The 24,620-nt window shown below is 40.9% G+C and overlaps 2 protein-coding genes across 6 annotated transcripts in view; one reads left to right on the top strand and one right to left on the bottom strand.

The window, feature by feature from the left end:
• The window catches only part of SUDS3 (SDS3 homolog, SIN3A corepressor complex component), a 37,803-nt gene extending 35,612 nt beyond the window's left edge, over positions 1–2,191 (bottom strand). Inside the window, exons 1-2 of one of the 2 annotated variants that reach the window (XM_061169933.1) lie at positions 1,893–2,191; positions 1,655–1,735 (exon numbers count right to left, since the gene is read on the bottom strand). In XM_061169933.1, the coding sequence (XP_061025916.1) occupies positions 1,655–1,735; positions 1,893–2,034 (223 nt within the window). In that variant the 5' untranslated portion in view covers positions 2,035–2,191. The remainder of the gene's footprint in view (positions 1–1,654; positions 1,736–1,892) is intronic. The other variant, XM_061169934.1, reaches the window with a different exon arrangement.
• A 3,602-nt stretch (positions 2,192–5,793) lies between these two features.
• Positions 5,794–24,620, top strand: part of TAOK3 (TAO kinase 3) — a 178,190-nt gene continuing 159,363 nt past the window's right edge. For 2 of the 4 annotated variants that reach the window (XM_061168994.1, XM_061168995.1), the window contains exon 1: positions 5,794–6,057. The gene's annotated coding sequence lies outside the window, so the exon portion shown is untranslated. The remainder of the gene's footprint in view (positions 6,058–24,620) is intronic. The other 2 variants (XM_061168997.1, XM_061168996.1) reach the window with 2 other exon arrangements.

Genomic DNA, 24,620 nt, shown 5'->3' with positions numbered 1-24,620 from the left:
AACCTAATATGAACATTCTCTTCTGGTAAATGCCAGTTTGAACCCCTAAAAGATTTTACATCATATATACAAAGGAGAATCCAAACCAACTAAATGAACTCTAATAACCGAAGTATTTTCAAAGGGAGAGAGAACAAGACAAGAAGATCAAACAAAAACTGTTTCAGAACACTTTAAACATTGTCTTTAATTTTTTTAACATCTTTATTGGAGTATAATTACTTTACAATGTTGTGTTAGTTTCTGCTGTATAACAAAGTGAATCAGCTATGTGCCTACATATATCCCCATATCCCCTCCCTCTTGAGCCTCCCTCCCACCCTCCCTATCCCACCCCTCTAGGTGGTCACAAAGCACCAAGCTGATCTCCCTGTGCTATGCCACTGCTTCCCTAGAAGCATACCAACTCTATACAGTAGAGTTGGTAGTGCATATATGTCAGTGCTACTCTCTCACTTCGTCCCAGCTCACCCTTCCCCCTCCCCATGTCCTCAAGTCCATTCTCTACGTAAACATTGTTTTTAGAATAAGCAAACGGCTGGAGTGTCCACCTAACTTCAACAGCCCTACTTGAGGGGGGAACAAAACTCAATTTTTGCTTCACTGCTCCCCCTTGTGGGCATTAAAAGCAGTACAAGTGATTCACATTCAAATTCTCTGGTTAAGCCTTGTCTTCAAATGCAGTTTAACCAAATTGTAATTAGTTTCTTCAATTTTGTATCTTCACATACAGCTGACTTTTTAAAGGTTGTTGCAGACTCAATCCTCCACCTACCTTTCCCCCCTCCTTCAGTGAAGAAGCCTATCCAGAGCAGTCGTGTGCCAGCCAGCCACAGTACTTGGCACTTGGGGAACTGAGATGAATAAAGCATACTCTTGATTCCAAACAGTTGGTCTAGCTTTTGCTCCACGGCCCTATTTTGTTCACCCATATGTTCATCTCTTTTTATCTCCTCTTTCTTCTCTCTTGTCCTTTCGTGTTTCCTCATCTTTCTCCTCCTGCAGCCAACTCCTTCCTCCATTCCACAAAAAGTGTTCCTCAAACTTACGAAGCTTATAAAGCCCAGTTTGAAAAGCCAGGCTCTCAGAGGCAGTAATCATAATGCAAAGAGTGTGGAACTGAAAACACAACACCTGAGCACCATTAAGCAAATCCCTATCCCCCGCCCCCCCGTGCCTGTTTCCCCAATGGTGAAAACTGAGTATTAGACCAAGGACCAAGCCACGTGCATTATGCCTGTATCTCATTTTATCCTCGCACCTACGCTAGGAAGTAGGTACTACTGACAGCCTCATTGTAGTTGGGGAAACTGGGGCTCGGAAACCTAAATATTATAAATTGTCTAATATTAAGCTGGGTTCAGTGAGCCAAATTTACACCTAATTCGATTTGCCTGGTTCCAGGTCTCGTACTTTTACCCAACCTGTCCCGCACTGCCCAAAGCAGGGCTGACTTAAGCATTTCCCCGGGGTAGGGGGAGAGAGGCACCTTAGTAACTAGAAAGCTAAACCGGGCTTTGCTCTGAGCCTCTCAGGAACTAAATAGTGAGGAGTACTCCGTGGACCCAATGAATGGCTTTCTCATTCCAACCAGTGAAGACCTCAGGTTCAGAGACAGCTGGGGGAAGAGGGGCAGAATCTTAAAGGGACCTACAGCTCCGACAACAGCTTCTTAAGGCCCTTCTCCGCATAACTGTAGGATACAACGTCCTCAGGGCTTCGCCTTCCACAGCACCTGTCGGGATAACTTCCGGGAGCCGCGCTCCCCCCGGCGGCTCCGCCAACCGCCCCCAAACCCCAGAGGTCGCCCCGCCCCTCTCCCAGGCAGCCCCACCCCCTCCCACTGCTGTCCCATCTCCACCCGGGGCTGCCCGGCCCGCGGGAAGACGTACCTTCGTCCGACTCGCGGCCCCGGCAGCTGCGCTCGTCGTCCTCGGCGCTCTCCAGCTCTTCGTCCTCCTCGGGGTAGTACTCCGGAGCCGGCGGCGCTCCAGCCGGGGCCGAAGCTGGAGCTAACAGCCCCGCAGCACTCATGTCGCCTCTGCCCGTAGTTGAGCGTGCCACCCGGGATCCGCGGCCACCCGCCCTGCGGACTCCACGTCCGCGTAGCAGCGCCCGAGGGAGCCGCTGACTCGAAGAGCCGGAGCCGCGGCTACCCCTTCCCTGTCTTCGCCAAGCTCCGCCCCGCGCGGTCGCTCTCGGCGACGGGGGCCTCGCGCCGGCGGCGACTTCCGGGTCGGGAGCTGCCCGAGGACCGCCTGGCTCCGCCATCCTACAGGGAGTGGAGAGGCCGCCTGACGCCCCCTTCGCCTTAACCCCATCTCCTTCGTCGCCGTCTTTAAAATCCTCAACGGGTAGTGGAAAATGGCGGAGACAGGCTCCCTGGAGTTAGGCAAATCCTTGGGTAGGCCCAACCGCGGCAAGGACCCCGAAGCTCAGAGGCCACTTCCGAACACAGCCGCTAGGCGGCGCCTGGAGCCAAAACTAAAGAGGTTTTTTTTTTTAAGGGACTTAGGAGGCAGAAGATTTGAAGGGCTCTTGGCAGGTGGAGGTGGTCTCTTTAATTTAAACAGGTGAACGACATGAACCATCCCATTTATAGGTCGGGAAACCTAGACATTTAGAGTTTGCGTGATCATCCCGAAGAAAAGGAGCGTGGCTCCTCCCCTGACTGATTAGAGCTTTATTAAAGACTAAAATAAAAACGAGGATGCTAATACTCCATCCTGGGGTCAGCAAAACTGTATTTTCCCAGTCGGTGGGAGTCCTTTCTTTTTGTGTAGGTTTGTTCAATACGGTATTATCCCGATTTTACAGATAAGAAAAGAGCTGTCAATTGTCTTTTTAAAAAAAAAGCGTCCAGGCTGCCTTGTTTAGACTCTCAGACCCAGGTCCTCTACAGTACAGCTGCCTCATATTTCTCAGAATATAAATTTTTTAAAAGGTGGTTTTCCCCAATCCAATAACTTGCTAACCAACTCTCAACTGAGCAAGTGGGAACATTTGCCTGCAGAAAGTTAATTAGGCTCAGGAAAGGAAGGTGCTAGCTGGTAACTTGGAAAACAAGAGAGTTGAATATCTGCATGAATTAATTTGTGTGATTATCTCTGAGTAGAAGGGGGCACGGTGTTATAAGCAATGAACAAATTGAGGATGTCCTTTGTCTTGGTGTGTGTAGCAAGAAAAGGGATAAAAGGGCCCAGACATGGTTAATGGTTTGTCCAAAGTAACCCTACTCTTTACGTTGCACCCAAGTCTCCATAGAAAAAAAAAGTAACGTACAAGCAGTAAACGTGAACACAGATGTAAAAGCCAGACTGGAACCCAGTATTCTGATTCTCAGATCCTTTGTGACCAAATTTATCTCTGAATTGGCCCCCACAGAGTCTCCTCAAAGTGAAAAAATATATTCTCATCCCATTTATTTTAACATTTCTTATTTTCTACCTTGTTGTAATTAAAATCTTGCCTGTACTTGTGAGGGATTCTTCCTCCCAACAAAACTCAAGAATTTTCAGAATGGAATGCTGCGATGCTAAATAAGAGGCATTCTCATGGCTCCCTGTAGGTCCACCGTCAACATTTAAACTAGAATTTCAAAGCTGTCTCTTGTCCAAAGGATGAAGTCATTTTCTTTCTTTATGCTGTTAGGTCACGTCTAAATTATTTGTAATTGACTATCTTGAGCAACTTGCGTTTCCATCAATAGCAATAATCATAGACCAAACCAAGCACCAACATTTTAAAAATTAGAGTTCATCAATACGATGATATATCGAATTTTTTTTTAAAAGAGTTGATATCATTGCTAATTGGCTTCCTTTCAAGACACTGGCATTTTTATCTTGCTTACATTTTGTCTTCTTTTTAAAAAATATTTATTTATTTATTTGGTTGCACAGGGTCTTAGTTGCGGCACGTGGGCTCCTTAGTCGTGGCATGCGAACTCTTAGTCGCAGCATGCATGTGGGATCTAGTTCCCTGACCAGGGATCGAACCCAGGCCCCCTGCATTGTGTGCGCAGAGTCTTATCCACTGCGCCACCAGGGAAGCCCCACATTTTGTCTTCTTGGCTGCAAATAACATCTGTTAATGATCATGCATTTTTTTTATATGACTAGACAGAACTGAATACTTGCGTTGTGAGAATCTACCCCATTTCTTCTGTCCATGTTGCAACTGGTAGCATGAGCTCTTAACTAATAAACACTCAGTAAAGGAGGAGGACCTAGTCAACAAAATTCTCTCATGACTTTAGTCTTACCCAACTTTTGTAGTTGTCTAATATGATTTTGGACAGTCTTTCTCGAGGTCTGTAAAAATCAAGTTCCCTTAAAACCAAGTTCCCTTTTTACCACCTTGAAATCTCTCTACATCGCTTCCCAAAATGGCACTCAGTCACATCCCTCAGGAGACATCTACATCCAAATTCATTTTAGAGGAAGTACTGCCAGCACTCTTCTACAGGCCCTCTCTACATACCCTAAGCCTCAAATCTTAAAGGGGAGCATCTTAATTGGAATGGGTATGATTTTAAAACACTAGGGAAAACATGAATAGTGTTTAGAACACAAATTTTGTTAGGAGTTAAAAAAGAGTTAATGATGGAAAGTTTTCAAAGAGCTAAGTCCTGTATACATCTGACAATGCTTAGGAACAAACTGTGTTCCTGAAGTGAAACAATGTCTTCACAAAGTTCATAAACTTTAGGATTTAGGGGTGAAGGTAGCAGTTTTCAGTTTCCAGTATTGATTTAATCAACATATCCAGTTTCACAAAAAATATATGAAGAATGGCTCCAAGTTAACACCATGCACTTTCACCCCTGGCAAGCTCCATCTTGCAGCTTGGGTCAAGATGGGTCTCTGGTTATCACGAGTTGCACTTGGGTCAAAGTTCATTATACTTTGGCCATTAGTTCCCACAAAATCATTAAAATCATTTCCTGTGGCCCTGAAAATATGTTGAACAGGCTTACTGAAGCCTTGCTAAAGCTAACAAGGGTTCCCCTACCACACAGTTCCTGTTCCTACTTGTCAACATGATTATCATAACCCACAAAGTGAGTATTTCTTAAGCTTTGTCCTTGTACCTATCAAAATGTGCCCCGTCAGTGTTGAATGCCTAAGTGTGCTGAGTATGCATCTATTTATAGATTTTTTTCCCCCAACAGCATCAAACTAACGTCTGTTGAACGCAGTGCAAGTAAGGGCAACTCCCTTGCCAAAGATATAAAAGACTTTAAATCCAGGAAATATTTACAAGTCCTGAGTAAATAAATGCCATTATTAATTTATGGCAGAATTACTTAGAAAGCTGTGCCAGGTCTATCGAGGGAATGGGGGGCCTCAAAGGCTCTAACATGGTGGTCCCAGGGAGTCCCAGAGGGCCTCGGTCTCTGGGAGTCTCCCAAGAAAAGCAAAGGCTCAGTGAGGAGTGCCATGAACTTTGACCCCAACTCAGCACAAACAAGGCGGACCGCACCCGAGGCGGGCCAGTGGGTAACTGAAGTTGCAAGGTCTTCCGCATCTGAGGAAACCCCGCCCCGTCCCGCACCGCCCACCTTCAACTTCGCCAATCCTCGGGCGCCATCGACAGCTCGGCTTCCCAGGCACCTCCAATCAAGTACCTATATCCGGCCCCAGGTCTGCGCCCCGCGATCAGGGAAGGTCAGTAGAGAGCCTATCGGAGTCTGGCTGGGGGCGTGGTCGGGGGCAGGGGGCGGGCGGGCTGGGACGGCTGGGCGGAGCGCGCTCGGCGCAGTCGGGTGCGATTGGCCACCCCTGGCAGGAGCCGCACCTCGGACAGCAGCAGCGGCGGCCGCGGGAGGGTCCGTGTGGCTCCCGGTGGTGGCGGCGGCTGTGGGGACCTGTGTTAGAGAGTGGGACCCGACGCGGAGACCGCGGGCGGAGTTTCCGCGCGGCCGGACCCGACACTCAACGACTGGACCCGGGGATCCACCGGGGAACAAGCGGCAGAAGAGCGACTCGGTAACAAGTGTGGGAGAGGAAGCGGCGGCGGCGACGCCGGGCCCGGGGTGGTGATAGCAGGTCTGAGGTGAGAGCACCGGGGCGCGGGGAGGTGACAGAGTGAGTCGGGGCGAGGGGACCCAGGGCGGGGTGGGGTCGGCGAGGACCCGAGTGAGGGGAATTCCGGGAGTGGGTTTGACAGTCTGGACTGTGGAGAGGAGACCCCCAGAGGGGCCGGCCCCGCAGGTCTGAGAGGGGGACTCCGAGAGAACTTGGGACAGAGCGGGTGTGAAAGGAGGGGACCCCCAGAAGGGCTGGAACAGTGGGTCTGAGGGGGCACCCCCAGAGGAGCCAGAACAGTGGTTCTCAAGGGAGGGGACCCTGAAATGGGCAAGGACAGCGGCTCTCAGCGGCAAGGGGACCCCGAGAGGGCTTGGGACAGCAGGTGTGTTAGGGGACCCAGAGGGGGGCTGGAACAGCGACTGTCACGGGGGACCCGCGGGGGCTGGGGACCCGGGTCTGAGGGGGGACCCGGGGGGCGTGCGGTGGAGGCGCGGCCCCACCCCGCGTGGGTGAGGAGCGGGGGCCTGGGTCCGGGTCGCGGCGCCGGGCGAGTCGGGACAGCCGGCCGCCGCTCCCCGGGTGCACTCAGCCGAGCTTCCTAAGGGCGGAGTGGGAGACGGGGGACCGCCTGAGCCCCCGTGATTCTGGGTGACTCTAAGGAAAGGGGATTATGTAATGAGACATCTTCTAGGAGAACGCGCAGGCTGGAGGGTCTGGCCGAAGCGCGGGGATCTTGGAACGGGCAGTAGCGAGGGGCTGGGGACCTCTGCTCACTGGCCCCCTGGCTTCCCGTTTGTTTCTCCGAGTTGGGCTTGGATGCCTTGAAAGTGAGGGGCTTCCTGACCTCGATAGCTTCATCAGGATGTAAAAAGTTGGAGAGGGCTTCTTTAACTCACCACAAACCAAGTGGAAAGGGAAAGGGACCCTTTTGGAGATGCAAGTTTTGGATTAATTAGGCTGTTTATTTTGATAGACCCTGTCTTTTTCACTTCGGCTCAGCAGGGAGCTCAGAAACTTTTTCAGGTTCGGCAGCACGTCCGTATCAGTGTTTACAATGCAGACTGAAAGGAACTATATACTAAGTTGGACTGTTTATCTTTGATGTGTTGGAAAGATAGTTGGAAGATCAAACTAAATTTTGAAAAGAGGTTTTGGAGTCGCCAAACTAACAGCACTTTCCGATTAGATTTCTAATTCTAAAAGCTACCAGGACTGAGTTTTAGACATAATTCCAGGACAAGCTAAGGAGAGAGATAAGCCTATTTAAACCGGACACTGTACGCGCTGGTGGGAGGCAAGTGTGTGTCTATTAAAATGCTGAAACAAATAGTGGAAAGCGATAGGGGGTGGGAATTGGGGGGCAGCCTCCTACTTTGACGGATATGAAAATTAAACTAATGACCAGGCTAGTTGTTTGGAGTACTTAGGATATGTTAATACCGCCCCGACTACCTCTCGAATGTTCTCTTGAATGCACACGCTTTGTTATGGTTGCACCCAGCAGTTTTGCATTTGAATTTTTTAACCTCTTTTTCTCTGTGTGTGGCTTCTCCTCACCCCGTGAGTTTCTTTTTCATAGAAGCAAACTTAGAAAATGATGGTTTGGGGGAAATACTAGGGAATGTAGTTACTGTGTCATTTTGCAGTTATTTAGATATCTTCTTTGTTTCAGGTTTAGAATAATGTCTTATTGGAAGCCTTTGCCCATGTTCAGTATTGGGCAACTAAGAGGAAGAAAGGAATGCTGTACTGTTTCCCAAAGACGTAGTGTAGAAGGCTTACAGAGAACTGCCTATTTAAATCCAAGACAAAAATTACTGAAGACATCTTACATCAGGGTGATAATAAGTAGAGGGAATGTGTCACTTGAGGATTCTTATTTGATATTACCTGATGCAGAACAGTTTTTATGTGGTTTCAGAGAGCGTGGAGCTTGGTGTGGTTATTAAAATTCCACCAACTAGCCGTCCTCCCCTAAGAAACAAGTTATGGAGGTGAGGGGAACAACAGTAAATACAAATTTAAAATATGAGACACTATATTTAAGATGTATTAAGTGTAACTTTTTTTACATTAAATTTATTTTTCCAGAACCCTAGGTAGAATTCAAGTAAAAGTAAGGTCAGTTAACTCAAGAGGGTTATTTACAAGGGGCATGTATTCATCATGTAGGGCATGTAACATAGGAAATGGTCTTTGGAAGGATTGGGAATCTCAGTAACAATAATTCTGCAAAGTAATAGAAATGTTTAAATGTTTGAGCAGATAAGCTCTTCCATCATGCTTGTTAGCTCATTTCTGTCTGGTGCAAATGAAAAGTGTCATTGTAATAGAGTTTTTAGTGATAGGAAGGGTCTATAGTAACTATTCCCAGGGACAGGGGGTGGGGGGGATAGGTTAGGAGGGTAGGAATTCTGTGGGAATTTATTTTCATTTGTTTCACAAAATAAAACTACACTTTGAGAAGCTATTAATATGTAAATTAGTTACACCTATGCTCATTTTAACTCTTTCTTTTCAATTGAAAAATATAATCAAAAGAAGAGGTTAAGTAGGAGCCTTACACTTCCATATGAATGGTTATAGCCACCAGAGAATGCAAGTTCTTTTTGGTGTAGAGTTCTTAAACTATCCTTAGTCTTAGTTTAGCAGGATGCAAGTAGTGCCCAGTAAGTACAATAACCCACTTTATACTTTCTTTACCACTTGAGTCATACACAGTCAAACCATTGTAATCTCAGAGTCTACCTTGATATCTAATTTGGTTTAATGTTTAAGCCAACCTGAATAAAAGTTCTCATTGCCTGTCAGTGTTCATACTTGTTGGTTTCAGTGGTATGGGAGAATGAATGAAAAGTAACTATTGGTACTTTTACTTTAGAGTCTGTTTATTTAGAGTTTATTTTAGAGCCATTAAAAGCATCTTTCCTTTATAGTCTTTTCTTCCAGTCTTTGTTTCTTCCCTCCCCCGAAAAAGAAAGCACACTGACAGACAGACAGAGGGAAAGCTTCCATCGAAAAGTGCTTTGTGACTGTCCTAAGCGAAGACTTCTTTTCGATCTTCAGTGAGAGATTCCCGTCAATCAGAGAGGATAGTTTTGAATTAGTAATTTTGAGTTATGGGATAATGTAGAGTTTAGTTTTGTGATTATTTAATTATAACATCCATTTAATTGGTTACTTTGTCATTTGTGAGGATACATTAAAAGTTTGCTACTATTCTTAAATTCAGAGTGACCTTAGTAAAAAAAAATTAATGTCTAACTAATTATGGATTAGATGTGTTGAATTTATGGGCCAAAACGTGATGTAACTCATTTACAAGCTATGGGCAACCAAGTTAAAAACAAGTATTCAGAATTCTTATGATAGTAGGAATTAAATTGGTAAATTTTATCATTCCAGGTACATGTTGTTAAAGTTACCTGAATACTTTATAAATCAACCTAATGCATTTTTTTCTGCCTGACCTGAGATTTGTTAGAGACATTGGAGTATATTTAAAGTCTTTGTAAATTATTTCTGTTTTACAACAGAATGACATAGGGGTCAGTTTTTTGATTTAACACAGATCTGGTCCTAACCATGGTCTATCTCACAAATACACATTTATCACCCCCAGAGTGAGTGAGAAAAGGAACATGCCTTGGAATAAACATTTTACAGCTAGCAAAACCTACTCCCATGTGGCCCATGTGGCTTTAGCTCCTAACTCTGGGAATTGACATGCTGGTGTCTAGTGTTTTGGGCCCTTTCACCTCACCCCTGGCCTCAGTGAAAATAATGGATAGCAAAATCAACCCCATATTTGTTATGCTTATTATTTTAGTCAATTATCAAAGTACTCATTGGAAGACTTCAGTTTTACTTCCTTCCACTATTTTTGATGGGCAACGGGATAACCTTTTATTTCCAAATCAAACTAGGACTCTGTGCAGTATTTATTTTTATATGTGTCACTTTCTGTCTAATGACACTGGCTTTGGTCCATAGCAATCAAGGCTTACGACAATTCAAATACATTTTATTTACCCATCACAATAGATGGCACTAATCAAGGAAGAATGCTCTTTTAAATAAACTAATAACCTCATTAGTCTCAGGAGTAGGCACACAAAACAGAATTGGAGTTCATGGCCAATTTTCCATTCTATTGTGAACATTAGCCTTTACTTCTTGAAGGCTTTGTGTGTATATACACAAATATTTCCCAAAACCACATAAATATAGTTTTTAGCTGATCTAGGTCAAGACTTAATAGCAGAGATACAAAATTACATTATGCTTCATGTACCTTGATGCGTCCCTTGTCTCTTGTGCAAATTTCTCTTCTGTCATTGTATACCAGTTCCTTGTTTACGTGTGTTTGTCTTTCACAAATTTGTGAGCATGTTGAGGTTAGAGATGGTCTTGTTCATCTTTGCATCCCCACGCCAAGTATAGTACCAGGCACAGAGTATGAAGGATGCTCACTAGATGTCAACTGAGTGAGTGAATGAATTAACAATCACCAAATTAGTAGATTATATTTATGTTCACATTTAGTTTCTTTTTTTTTTTAGAATTTTATTTATTTATTTATTTATTTTTTATACAGCAGGTTCTTATTAGTCATCAGTTTTATACACATCAGTGTATACATGTCAATCCCAATCTCCCAATTCATCACACCACCCCCCCACCGCTTTCCCCCCTTGGTGTCCATACGTTTGTTCTCTACATCTTTGTCTCAATTTCTGCCCTGCAAACCGATTAATCTGTACCATTTTTCTAGGTTCCAAATATATGCATTAACATACGATATTGGTTTTTCTCTTTCTGACTTCACTCTGTTTGACAGTCTCTAGATCGATCCACGTCTCAACAAATAACCCAATTTCGTTCCTTTTTATGGCTGAGTAATAGTCCATTGTATATATGTACCACAACTTCTTGATCCATTCGTCTGTCGATGGGCATTTAGGTTGCTTCCATGACCTAGCTATTGTAAATAGTGCTGCAACGAACATTGCGGTGCATATGTCTTTTTGAATTATGGTTTTCTCTGGGTATATGCCCAATAGTGGGATTGCTGGATCATATGGTAATTCTATTTTTAGTTTTTTAAGGAACCTCCATACTGTTTTCCATAGTGGCTGTATCAATTTACATTCCCACCAACAGTGTAAGAGGGTTCCCTTTTCTCCACACCCTCTCCAGTATTTGTTGTTTGTAGATTTTCTGGTGATGCCCATTCTAACTGGTGTGAGGTGATACTTCATTGTAGTTTTGATTTGCATTTCTCTAATAATTAGTGATATTGAGCAGCTTTTTATGTGCTTCTTGGCCATCTATATGTCTTCTTTGCAGAAATGTCTATTTAGCTCTTCTGCCCATTTTTGGATTGGGATGTTTGTTTTTTTAATATTGAGCTGCATGAGCTGTTTATATATTTTGGAGATTAATCCTTTGTCCATTGATTCGTTTGCAAATATTTTCTCCCATTCTGAGGGTTGTCTTTTCGTCTTGTTTATGGTTTCCTTTGCTGTGCAAAAGCTTGGAAGTTTCATTAGGTCCCATTTATTTATTTTTGTTTTTATTTCTATTACTGTAGGAGGTGGATCAAAAAAGATCTTGCTGTGATTTATGTCAAAGAGTGTTCTTCCTATGTTTTCCTCTAAGAGTTTTATAGTGTCCGGTCTTACATTTAGGTCTCTAATCCATTTTGAGTTTATTTTTGTGTATGGTGTTAGGGAGTGTTCTAATTTCATTCTTTTACATGTAGCTGTCCTGTTTTCCAAGCACCACTTATTGAAGAGACTGTCTTTTCTCCATTATGTATCCTTGCCTCCTTTGTCATAGATTAGCTGACCGTAGGTGCGTGGGTTTATCTCTGGGCTTTCTATCTTGTTCCATTGATCTATATTTCTGTTTTTGTGCCAGTACCATATTGTCTTGATTACTGTAGCTTTGTAGTATAGTTTGAAGTCAGGGAGTCTGATTCCTCCAGCTCCCCTTTTTTCCCTCAAGACTGCTTTGGCTATTCGGGGTCTTTTGTGTCTCCATACAAATTTTAAGATTTTTTTGTTCTAGTTCTGTAAAAAATGCCATTGGTAATTTGATAGGGATTGCATTGAATCTGTAGATTGCTTTGGGTAATATAGTCATTTCCACAATATTGATTCTTCCAATCCAAGAACATGGTATATCTCTCCAACTGTTGGTATCATCTTTAATTTCTTTCATCAGTGTCTTATAGTTTTCTGCATACAGGTTTTTTGTCTCCCTAGGTAGGTTTATTCCTAGGTATTTTATTCTTTTTTGTTGCAATGGTAAATGGGAGTGTTTCCTTAATTTCTCTTTCAGATTTTTCATCATTAGTATGTAGGAATGCAAGAGATTTCTGTGCATTAAGTTTGTATCCTGCAACTTTACGAAATTCATTGATTAACTCTAGTAGTTTTCTGGTGTCATCTTTAGGATTCTCTATATATAGTATCATGTCATCTGCGAACAATGACAGCTTTACTTCTTCTTTTCCAATTTGTATTCCTTTTATTTCTTTTTCTTCTCTGATTGCCGTGGCTAGGACTTCCAAAACTATGTTGAATAATAGTAGTGAGAGTGGACATCCTTGCCTTGTTCCTGATCTTAGAGGAAATGCTTTCAGTTTTTCACCATTGAGAATGATGTTTGCTGTGGGTTTGTCATATATGGCCTTTATTATGTTGAGGTAGGTTCCCTCTATGCCCACTTTCTGGAGAGTTTTCATCATAAATGGGTGTTGAATTTTGTCAAAAGCTTTTCCTGCATCTATTGAGATGATCATATGGATTTTCTTCTTCAGTTTGTTAATAGGGTGTATCGCATTGTTTGATTTGCATATATTGAAGAATCCTTGCATCCCTGGGATAAATCCCACTCGATCGTGGTGTATGATCCTTTTAATGTGTTGTTGGATTCTGTTTGCTAGTATTTTGTTGAGGATTTTTGCATCTATATTCATCAGTGATACTGGTCTGTAATTTTCTTTTTTGTAGTATCTTTGTCTGGTTTTGGTGTCAGGGTGATGGTGGCCTCATAGAATGAGTTTGGGAGTGTTCCTTCCTCTGCAATTTTTTGGAAGAGTTTGAGAAGGATTGGTGTTAGCTCTTCTCTAAATGTTCGATAGAATTCACCTGTGAAACCATCTGGTCCTGGACTTTTGTTTGTGGGAAGATTTTTAATCACAGTTTCAATTTCATTACTTGTGATTGGTCTGTTCATTTTTTCTGTTTCTTCCTGGTTCAGTCTTGGAAGGTTATACCTTTCTAAGAATTTGTCCATTTCTTCCAGGTTGTCCATTTTATTGGCATTGTGTTGCTTGTAGTAGTCTCTTAGGATGCTTTGTATTTCTGCGGTGTCTGTTGTAACTTCTCCTTTTTCATTTCTAATTCGGTTGATTTGAGTCTTCTTCTTGTTTTTCTTGATGAGTCTGGCTAATGGTTTATCAATTTTGTTTATCTTCTCAAAGAACCAGCTTTTAGTTTTATTGATCTTTGCTATTGTTTTCTTTGTTTCCATTTCATTTAGTTTTGCTCTGATCTTTGTGATTTCTTTCTTTCTGCTAACTTTGGGTTTTGTTTGTTCTTCTTTCTCTAGTTCCTTTAGGTGTCAGGTTAGATCGTTTATTTGAGATTTTTCTTGTTTCTTGAGGTAGGCTTGTATAGCTATAAACTTCCCTCTTAGAACTGCTTTTGCTGCATCCCATAGGTTTTGGATCATCGTGTTTTCATTGTCATTTGTCTCTAGGTATTTTTTGATTTCCTCTTTGATTTCTTCAGTGATCTCTTGGTTATTTAGTAACGTATTGTTTAGCCTCCATGTGTTTGTGTTTTTTACGTTTTTTTCCCTGTAATTGATTTCTAATCTCATAGCGTTGTGGTCAGAAAAGATGCCTGATATGATTTCAATTTTCTTAAATTTACTGAGGCTTGATTTGTGACCCAAAATGTGATCTATCCTGGAGAATGTTCCGTGCACACTTGAGAAGAAAGTGTAATCTGTTGTTTTCGGATGGAATGTCCTATAAATATCAATTAAATCTATCTGGTCTATTGTGTCATTTAAAGCTTCTGTTTCCTTATTTATTTTCATGTTGGATGATCTGTCCACTGGTGTAAGTGAGGTGTTAAAGTCTCCCACTATTATTGTGTTATTGTCAATTTCCTCTTTTATAGCTGTTAGCAGTTGCCTTATGTATTGAGTTGCACCTATGTTGGGTGCATATGTATTTATAGTTGTTATATCTTCTTCTTGGATTGATCCCTTGATCATTATGTAGTGTCCTTCCTTGTCTCTTGTAACATTCTTTATTTTAAAGTCTATTTTATCTGATATGAGTATTGTTACTCCAGCTTTCTTTTTTTTTTTTTTTCACATCTTTATTGGAGTATAATTGCTTTACAATGGTGTGTTAGTTTCTACTTTATAATAAAGTGAATCAGTTATACATATACATATGATACATATGTTCCCATATCTCTTCCCTCTTGCATCTCCCTCCCTCTCCAGCTTTCTTTTGATTTCCATTTGCATGGAATATCTTTTTCCATCCCCTCACTTTCAGTCTGTATGTGTCCCTAGGTCTGAAATGGGTCTCTTGTAGACAGCATATATCTGGGTCTTGTTTTTGTATCCATTCAGCAAGCCTGTGTCTTTTGGTTGGAGCATTTAATCCATTCACATTTAAGGTAATTATCGATATGTATGTTCCTATGACCATTTTCTTAATTGTTTTGGGTTTGTTTTTGTAGGTCCTTTTCTTCTCTTGTGTTTCCTACTTAGAGAAGTTCCTTTAGCATTTGTTGTAGAGCTGGTTTGGTGGTGCTGAATTCTCTTAGCTTTTGCTTGTCTGTAAAGCTTTTGATTTCTCCATTGAATCTGAATGAGATCCTTGCCCGGTAGAGTAATCTTGGTTGTAGGTTCTTCTCTTTCATCACGTTAAGTATATCATGCCACTCCCTTCTGGCTTGTAGAGTTTCTGCTGAGAAATCAGCTGTTAACCTTATGGGAGTTCCCTTGCATGTTATTTGTCGTTTTTTCCTTGCTGCTTTCAATAATTTTTCTTTGTGTTTAACTTTTGCCAATTTTATTATTATGTGTCTTGACGTGTTTCTCCTTGGGTTTATCCTTTATGGGACTCTCTGAGCTTCCTGGACTTGGGTGGCTATTTCCTTTCCCATGTTAGGGAAGTTTTCGACTATAATCTCTTCAAATATTTTCTCGGGTCCTTTCTCTCTCTCTTCTCCTTCTGGGATCCCTATAATGCGAATGTTGTTGCGTTTAATGTTGTCCCAGAGGTCTCTTAGGCTGTCTTCATTTCTTTTCATTCTTTTTTCTTTATTCTGTTCCGCAGCAGTGAATTCCACCATTCTGTCTTCCAGGTCACTTATCCGTTCTTCTGTCTCAGTTATTCTGCTATTGATTCCTTCTAGTGTAGTTTTCATTTCAGTTATTGTATTGTTCATCTCTGTTTGTTTGTTCTTTAATTCTTCTAGGTCTTTGTTAAACATTTCTTGCATCTTCGTGATCTTTGCCGCCATTCTTTTTCTGAGGTCCTGGATCATCTTCACTATCATTATTCTGAATTCTTTTTCTGGAAGGTTGCCTATCTCCACTTCATTTAGTTGTTTTTCTGGGGTTTTATCTTGTTCCTTCATCTGGTACATAGCCTTCTGCCTTTTCATCTTGTCTATCTTTCTGTGAATGTGGTTTTTGTTCCACAAGCTGCAGGATTGTAGTTCTTCTTGCTTCTGCTGTCTGCCCTCTGGTGGATGAGGCTATCTAAGAGGCTTGTGCAAGTTTCCTAATGGGAGGGACTGGTGGTGGGTAGAGCTGGATGTTGCTTTGGTGGGCAGAGCTCAGTAAAACTTTAATCCACTTGACTGCTGATGGGTGGGGCTGGGTTCCCTCCCTGTTGGTTGTTTGGCCTGAGGCAACCCAACACTGGAGCCTACCCGGGGTCTTTGGTGGTGCTAATGGAGGATTCTTGGAGGGCTCATGCCAAGGAGTACTTCCAAGAACTTCTGCTGCCAGTGTCCTTGTCCTCAGGGTAAGCCACAGCCACCCCCCACCTCTGCAGGAGACCCTCCAACACTAGCAGGTAGGTCTGGTTCAGTCTCCCATGGGGTCACTGCTCCTTCCCTGGGTCCCGATGTGCACACTATTCCGTGTGCGCCCTCCAAGAGTGGAGTCTCTGTTTCCCCCAGTCCTGTCAGAGTCCTGCAATCAAATCCCACTAGCCTTCAAAGTCTGATTCTCTAGGAATTCCTCCTCCCGTTGCCAGACCCCCAGGTTGGGAAGCCTGACGTGGGGCTCAGAACCTTCACTCCAGTGGGTGGGCTTCTGTGGTATAAATGTTCTCCAGTTTGTGAGTCACCCACCCAGCACTTATGGGATTTGATTTTATTGTGATTGCACCCCTCCTACCGTCTCATTGTGGCTTCTCCTTTGTCTTTGGATGTGGGATATCTTTTTTGGTGAGTTCAAGTGTCTTCCTGTCGATGATTGTTCAGCAGTTAGTTGTGATTCTGGTGTTCTCGCAGGAGGGAGTGAGAGCACGTCCTTCTACTCCGCCATCTTGGTTCAAGCTCTCCACACTTAGTTTCTTATCCTCACTGAGGGCTTTTAGTACATCAGAAGGGTGTTAAAAGAGTGATTCTGTTGGAACACAAGAACAAATGTTAGCATTATTTATCTTCCATGTAAAAAACAGCATGATATTGTGCATTGGAAAGAGAAAGGGCCTCAGACTCAGAGAGACCTAGGCACCTATTTTGCCTTTGTCACTATGCCAGCTGGCTTATCCTTGTTAAGTTACTTAAGTCTTTAAAGCTCTCAATTCTCTCATCTATAAAATAAGAATACAGAACTCACAAGGTTCTTATAAGGAATAAATGAAGCAATTTATGTAAAGCACCAAATGCAGGGATAAATGCATAGGAAGTGTTTAATAAGTGGTAGCTGCTTATTATTTTAATCACTTTAAACAATTTTTTAGTGCTGTTTTTTGCTCTACCCTCAGTATCTAATCACTTGCTGAATCCTACAGCTCCTGGCTCCAAAAAGAATAATTAAGAGATTTATACATAGGGAAACTGAGACTCAGTTAGAGTGAGTGACTTCCCAAGGCCATACAGACAGTGACAAACTTGACCACTGTGGCCTAGATCTGTTTTTTCAACTGAAGACACTTTTTATTTTATACCTCTTAAAGGTCCAAGAAAGAGCTAATGAGAGCCCTAATAATGGGCTAGGGAAGGACTGTGACAATTTTCCAGCCTTCTTCTCTTTTTCATCCTTCCTATATACACTGTTGCTCTCTTATTTTGCCCTAAAGTACAGCTCTGATTTTGTCACTCCTATGTTCAAAACCTTTAATACCCCTTGGCCTACTAAATTCAGTACAGATTTATCAACCTGTTTTGCGGCTTTGGGATTCCTATAGCCCCATAATCCATCTATACCTGTATCTATATATCTGTATCTATCTCCTGTGCCCCGGCCAGAACAGCCTGCTTACAGCCAACCACTTACTGATTTGCCACCTTCAGGCGTTTGTTCCTGCCATTTCTTTTCCCTAGAATGCCTTTTCTGTTCCTCATATTTCAGACCTTTTTTTTTTTGGCTGTGCTGCGTGGCTCGCATGATCTTAGTTCCCTAACCAGGGATGGAACCCAGGCCCCGGCAGTGAGAGCGCCAAGTCCTAACCACTGGACTGCCAGGGAATTCCCCAGACCTACTTTTAATGCCATCTTTCCTGGGCCCTTCTCTGATCATCTTTCTTGCTATTCTCTCCTTTAAATTCCCTAAGTACTTTGTACATTTTCTTATTACACTAATATTCTCTGTGATAATACATTATAGGGTTTGTATTTGTCTGATTCTTCCTAAATGTCCATCTTCTTGATTTTAAAAGGACGGTGTCTTACACACCTAACCAAGCGTCTTGTAACTAGTATCTGTTCAATAAATATTTGTCGAATCGCGTTAAATTTAAACACTTGTTTTAGGTTCAAAAATAATGTTTAAATATAATTATTGCTACCAGTGAAGATAACGGATAATTCTTAAGTGAAGAACTTACTTCTGATCCTGACAGTTGGTAAATTGATGCCACTGGTAGCAAGTATTTGGAAACTTGTATGTCCACATTCAGCATGATAATATTCCCCGAAGTGACCTTTGACTCTGAGTGTTGGGGATTTGTTGTTTTGTTTCCTTAAGTGATGTTTTTATCTGTAAGGAATGGGTTCCAACTTCAGGTCTTTGGAAGTCTGTTTTCCTTCTTCTAGGTATTAGGAACAAATGAAATAAGATTTTCTGTCATTTGCAACAGAACGTGGTGTTCAGTTGAGTCAGAGATGGAGGCTGGGAGAGCTCTATTACCCTGGTCTTCCAAAGGGCAGTTCCTTACTTTGTGATACAAGCAACTTGCAACTGTGAACAAATAAGCTCATTGTTATCCTTATCTTTCATATTGTATTCTTCGCCATATTGGGGAGAGGACACCATTCTGACACACCGGATATTTTATGTCTTCGTTTGTCTTATATCCCTACACTAGAATTTAGACTCCATGAAAGCAGAGATTTTTTTTATTCATTGCTGTCTCCCCAACTCATAAAACAGTGCCTACCTAGCATGTAGTAGTTGCTCAATAAAGATTTATTGATGGACTAAATAGATGAATTTGGCTCTGGGAATTCCTCCAATTTGTTGGCTAAAAAGAAGGTTTCGTTATTTGAAACATAGGAAGTAAAATCCTAAGGAAGTAAAGTATGTCTGGGAAGAGTAGAGGTTATCTGTATATTTTATTCTCTGGGCTTTACATTTTTTTTTTGAGCAGCCTTGAATTTAGTGTATTTTTGTTTTATTGAATACAAGTAAAAGCCATTCCTACCACGACATCATACATCCAAGATGACCGTGTCCCGGTCTGGCTACAGTCTAAGAAAGCTATGTTCATTGTAATAAAATCTAATGGAAGCTGCTAAAATGGCCCTTAGGCAGTAAAGACTTGTAAGACCAAAATTATAACAAAATTCAGTACAGGGGCATTATCCCATTAAAAGCACTTCACTTGTTTTTCTTATATGCTGATATTAACCCTGAAAATTGGTCAAATCAAGCTCCTGATGTTAATTTGAGGTTATCAGTTTTCTGCATGTACAAGTAATTGGGTTTGAAATGTGTTTTAAGCTTGAATTGAAAGAACTTAGTCATTGGTGACTCATGGTGAGAAGTTTTTCCTTTTCCCTGCTGGAACATATGCCACTGCCTCCAACCTGGCCTTTTGCAAACATTGAAAACATAAAGAATTCTGTTTTTATGTACTAGGTTCTGGAAAAATTCTTTTAACTTTAAGGTGGCATGGCCTTAATTACAGTGCTTTTTAGTAATAAGCACTACAATCGACCTTCCAAATTTCCATACAAATTTCTTTAGTCTCTGCGTTTATGGAAGTTTTCTCATTACATATGAAATAGTCAAAAGTCTACTACATGGTGTATGAATGACCATAGGGACTTTGTTTTGTTCATTACTGTGTTCCTAGAGCTTAGAACAGAGCTCTGCACAGAGAAAGCAATTAATACATATTTGTTGAGTGAAGTCACATACCTTCCTAATAACAGTGCATCTTAGAAAAATCATGAAAGTATTGAAATAAATTTTCTCCAGCCCTTTTGAATTGGGTAATTACCAATTCACAATCAACCTAGTTTGGGAGGCTCTTGGTGTTAGCCCAAGGTAGTTCTGCCGTAATAGTTCGCAGCATTGATTGTGCCAACCTGAAATCTCCTTCAGTGGTTCAGTTACCAAAGGAAGGGTGAATCGGCAACACCCATAGGCAGTTGCACCTGTGGGAACTGATGGGCGTCGTAACAGGAAATACTTCAGCTTGCAATACCAATAGTAATGAACAGCGCCCAGGTCCCGCTGTTTTTATCTGCAGTTCCTTTTTTTAGGATTGTACAAGGTTTTCTTGGAGTTGTTTTTTTTTTTTTTAATATAAGTTTAGAAGAGAATCAACTTTAAATGAAAATTAAAATGTGGAAGGTTACTGGCATTTTCTTCATTATCAAGGAATTGGTAAGGTGTCCTACTTTAAGTTATTTCTTTACCTTCTATTGTTGTGTCCCCTGAAACCTCACTCTGGCACACAGGAAAGGGGGAGATGCAGGGTACGTAAATGTGCAATAACTAAAACTTAAGCTGATATTATCCATAATAACAACCAGTTCTGATATTTACATGATACCATAACGGTAGGCATTGATAGAATTTCGTAAATTTAACTGTAAGATTTGTTTAGCTTGAGCCAGTTTTCCTCTGTTGTAGGGACTGGAGGAAAAGAATCAGGAAGAATTTTTAGAAAGTTCTTTACAAAATGTCGAAATGTAAAGCTGTATAAAATGCTGTTGACGTTAACTGTCTGACGAGGAAGTATTCTCTGTAAGCCTCATTTATAAAACTGTGTCTATAATAACTTCCTTTCTCAGGATGAAGGTGCTGATATTATGGTCTTGTTCTTATGACTTAAGCGTAGTTCAGTTTTATCTTTCCTAAGTGAATAAGAGGCAGCCTTTTAAAGAAAGCCATCTCCGGGGCAATCTTAACTGATTGCTATAGCTAAATAAAGAATTTTTAAAGTCTTTAGTATGTTGGATTAGGAATGTAGGACAGGCATTTGAGAAGATCTACTGAGAGTAAGCTTGGTGTTTTGTTTTACATTTAATGTTTTATTATAAATATGGTTTCTGTCTAAACATAGCTAATAAACTCTGTTGAGTTTCATGTGAATGTTTATGGCCTTAGCTCAAAGTCCAGCTGAGAGTAATCAACCTCAACAGTCACTGGATTCATATGCTCTATTTATTTTAATTTGTAGTTTGATATTCTACAAATAAATATTAGTGGGAATTTTTTTTCAAAGTGTTTGATTTTTCCTTACTCCTAGGTAAGTAAGGTAAATACTGAGCCTCAAATAAAACATCAAAATCTTGTCAGAAGAGTCTTTTAAACAAAAATTTTAAATATGTTTTAGGACATCTTTATTAAATGGGTGCAGTTTATGGTAATGAATGATATTATTACTATAAGACAGTATTTCAAAATTAAGCTACTCAAAATGGCACACTATTCATCCTGGAGATCTTAAAAAAATAACAAGGCCACTTCCTATTTTTCTTCTTTTACAGAAAGGGATAAAAGGAAAGCAGAACAGTTTTTTTTTTTGTTTTTTTGTTTGTTTTTAATGTAATACCACATTTAGAGACAGAAAAGTCAGAAGATTTTATCACATTTACTTTGTTTTGTAATTTTTTTCTTTGTTTAGTATGTAAGGGTAGTTACTTATTAAAGTACAAAAATAAAATGTCTTAAAATATCTTAGGCATGAGGTAATAATTTGTGGGACTACTCTAGTCCGTGAAGTGAAATCAGATGAAGTAGGCAAGTAGATAAAATTTTTAATATCATAGTTTGTATGTCAGAAAATTCATGCAAAATATTTTATAAACCAGGAAAGCTACCTTAATAGTTTCTTTCCCAAATTTACTAGGCTCTTGGAACAAGGTTTAAATGAAATGTGTATAACCCTGACTTCTAAACTCCTAGTATTTTGTATGTTAGATGTGTAAATTAAAGTCTTATAGTTGTACATAGTATACATTTTCATTCAAGAAGCATTGCAGTGGATATTACTGATTTGGGGGTGCTATTCTATCTTACATATAAAAAAGGAAATTAAAACCTTCAAATAATCTTTGAAATATGATCATATAGCATGGTTTTTTTCCTTAAGATTTATGAATGTTAAAGACCTAAAAGTATGAATTAGGTAAATTTCAGTATTCATAGATAAGGAGGACTTTTATGATTGTCTGAGCATTATATTAGCACTCCAGAAATATCCCAGTCAGAGTTTGCATGGGGGTGGGGCAGAGGAAGTTGCTGCGGCTTCACAGTAGTGACAGGTTATTGCAGATTGTATGGCTGCCTGCCAAAACACCACTAGTTGGAGGGAAAAGTGGTAGTTACTAATTGCGTGCTATTAATTTGTACATGTTTATTTAACCAGTTATAACTGTTTGCTGGTTTCATACACAGATGACAAGTTTTAAGCTTCTGAATTACTTGGCATGTGCTAAATCTTCTTGAGTTTACCATGGTCATATCCGTTATCTGCAGTCTACAGAGATCCCACTGACTCTTTTGTGAAAGACCATGCGTTAGCAGAAAAAAAGGGAGGGGTGAGGGGAAACAGAACTTGAAACTATAACTTCTTTACTCGCTAGTGAAGAGTGTTGCGGAGTTAAAATGTAAAGTGTCCAGTCATATTTAGACAATTTATATAAAAACTATTAAAAGTAATCATCTCTTGTGAAGGAGCTCGCAGTTCTCAATTGTTCTAGTTCAGCTTGAAATTGAGATTCTTACTGTTGCAACATAAAAGGAAGCTTTGTGGAGGAAATATAACATCTCTGCCCAGATGCATAAGGAGGAAAGTTATTTTTAAGAGTGTTTTCTTATGAATATATGTTATGTACTGAGAAGTATTTTAAAAAAGCTAGTTTCTATTTCAGGGTCATTGGTAGGAGTTATGTAGGTTGCTCAGGTCACTGGAATTCTATCAAGAAAATACTTTTTTTTTTTTTTGGCCATACCACACAGCTTGGGGGATCTTAGTTCCCTGACCAGGGATTGAACCCATGGCCTTGGCAGGGAAAGCGCGGAGTCCTAACCACTGGACCACCAGGGAATAACCAGAAAACACTTTTTTAAAGCATTCTTATGTCACTAATCAGCCTAATTCATCTTGGCCTGGCTGATCTAAGTAACTTTTTTTTTAAAATGTGAATCAAATTAAGATATTGAGGCCCTGTCAATACCATGAAACAGTCATGTAATATGTGTCCTACTACAACAGGAGACAGTTCCCTCCCATTTCATAGCAGTGTCCCACTCTCCTTCAGAAATAGAGTGCAGTGTCTTCAGTATAAGAAAAGGTGAGAAACGAGTCAGGGAATCTGTCCATTTGTGTCACTGATGCTTCCTCCCAAACCCTTTTACACAGTGAACAGCATGCCCTGGTTCCTTATCTCTCACTTTTGGTTTCGCTCACATATATTTGGGGTTGGCAGTATAATCTAATGATCCACAAGAGCGTGTCAGATGCACACATCTGCCACTTACTGGCTCACTAGCTTTGTGACGTTGTACAAATCCCTTAACTCCCAAAGCCTCGGTTTCTTCAACTGTAAAATGGGCATAATCATAGTACCTACCTCACAAGATTGCTGTGAGGGTTAAATGAGATTGTGTACGAAAAGCACAAGTTTGGCCTCACATGGTAAAGGAAGAGCTCAGTGAGTGATAGTAAATAGGGTTATTTTTGCTATTTTGGGACATTTCAAGTCTTATTCACAGCTCTACTAGCAAATGATCATGAGAAGAGATATAAAACAATGCATGCAATCATGTACAGATAGTAGGGTCAGCGTTGCAATAATAGAATTTGAAAGGACCGTGGGAGCATGTGAATGAAATCTATAAATCTTCTTTATGCCATTTCTGTACTTACTACTCATTCTAAGGGGAGAGTGGAAGCGGGGAGGAGATGACTGTAGACTTAAATATTTAGTCAAAAAAATGAGTCTGCTAAATTTAGCATTAGTAACGTTTTTCTCCTTGTTTTTCACTTAAGAGAATTTCTTCCCAATTAGATAGCACAACTCAGGAAAGCAGCATGGCAAAGTGTTGATTTCTTAATTCATTTTCTCAAGAGTTGGTTTTCTACTGACTGGATCACTACCAGATGAAGTCAGGATTATGTTTCAAGATTTTAGATCAGCTAAAAAAAACAAGTTGGGTTTTTTTGGGGGTGGGTTGGGTTTTTTTTTGTTTTTTTGGTTTTTTTTGGCAGAGGGGGACTAGGACCAGACTGTAAAGAATACACACTTGAGTATAAAGAAGAATGTTTTTCTCTTTTCACCATGTTAGTCTCTGGGGGCTCATATCCTGTAATGGGTTAATTAACTTTGTATTGAAAAAAGTATTGAAAAAACAACTAATTTTTACCTAAGCAGATTTTCATGGGGCTGTGTTAGCAAAGCAGTTGTGAAATTTGGGGAGCACCAGCAGTAAATTTACTAAACAAAACAATGAAACTACTTAATAGGGTACTTGAAAGACATTTAGGCCTTGTGAATGTATTGCTAGTGTTTGAAATGTCCAGGTCTTAATCTGTGGTATGACCCCTTTACCTGGTAGCCAGTTCCTGGATTAGTCTATGCCTCTTCCTTGTTTCTGGTACCCCCTAATTTTACTGTCTCAAGGCCCATCACATTGCCATTAAGATACACTATCTGCGTGCACCTATCCCACTCAGACCCCTATCCCCTCATTCCTGGATTACCACAGTTGCCTTCCATCACTTCCGTCTGTTTTTTCCAACTCTTCCTGATTAACCTTCTTTAAATGCTATTGCTTTCAGCACGTCTCTCCCCTTATCGGAAAGATTCATTGGTTCCCTGTTTTCCACCACATTAAATCTAACCTCTTCTG

Source organism: Eubalaena glacialis, chromosome 15 (genome assembly GCF_028564815.1).
Source record: "Eubalaena glacialis isolate mEubGla1 chromosome 15, mEubGla1.1.hap2.+ XY, whole genome shotgun sequence".
Lineage (NCBI taxonomy): Eukaryota > Metazoa > Chordata > Mammalia > Artiodactyla > Balaenidae > Eubalaena > Eubalaena glacialis.
This window is presented reverse-complemented; position numbering and strand designations above follow the sequence as displayed.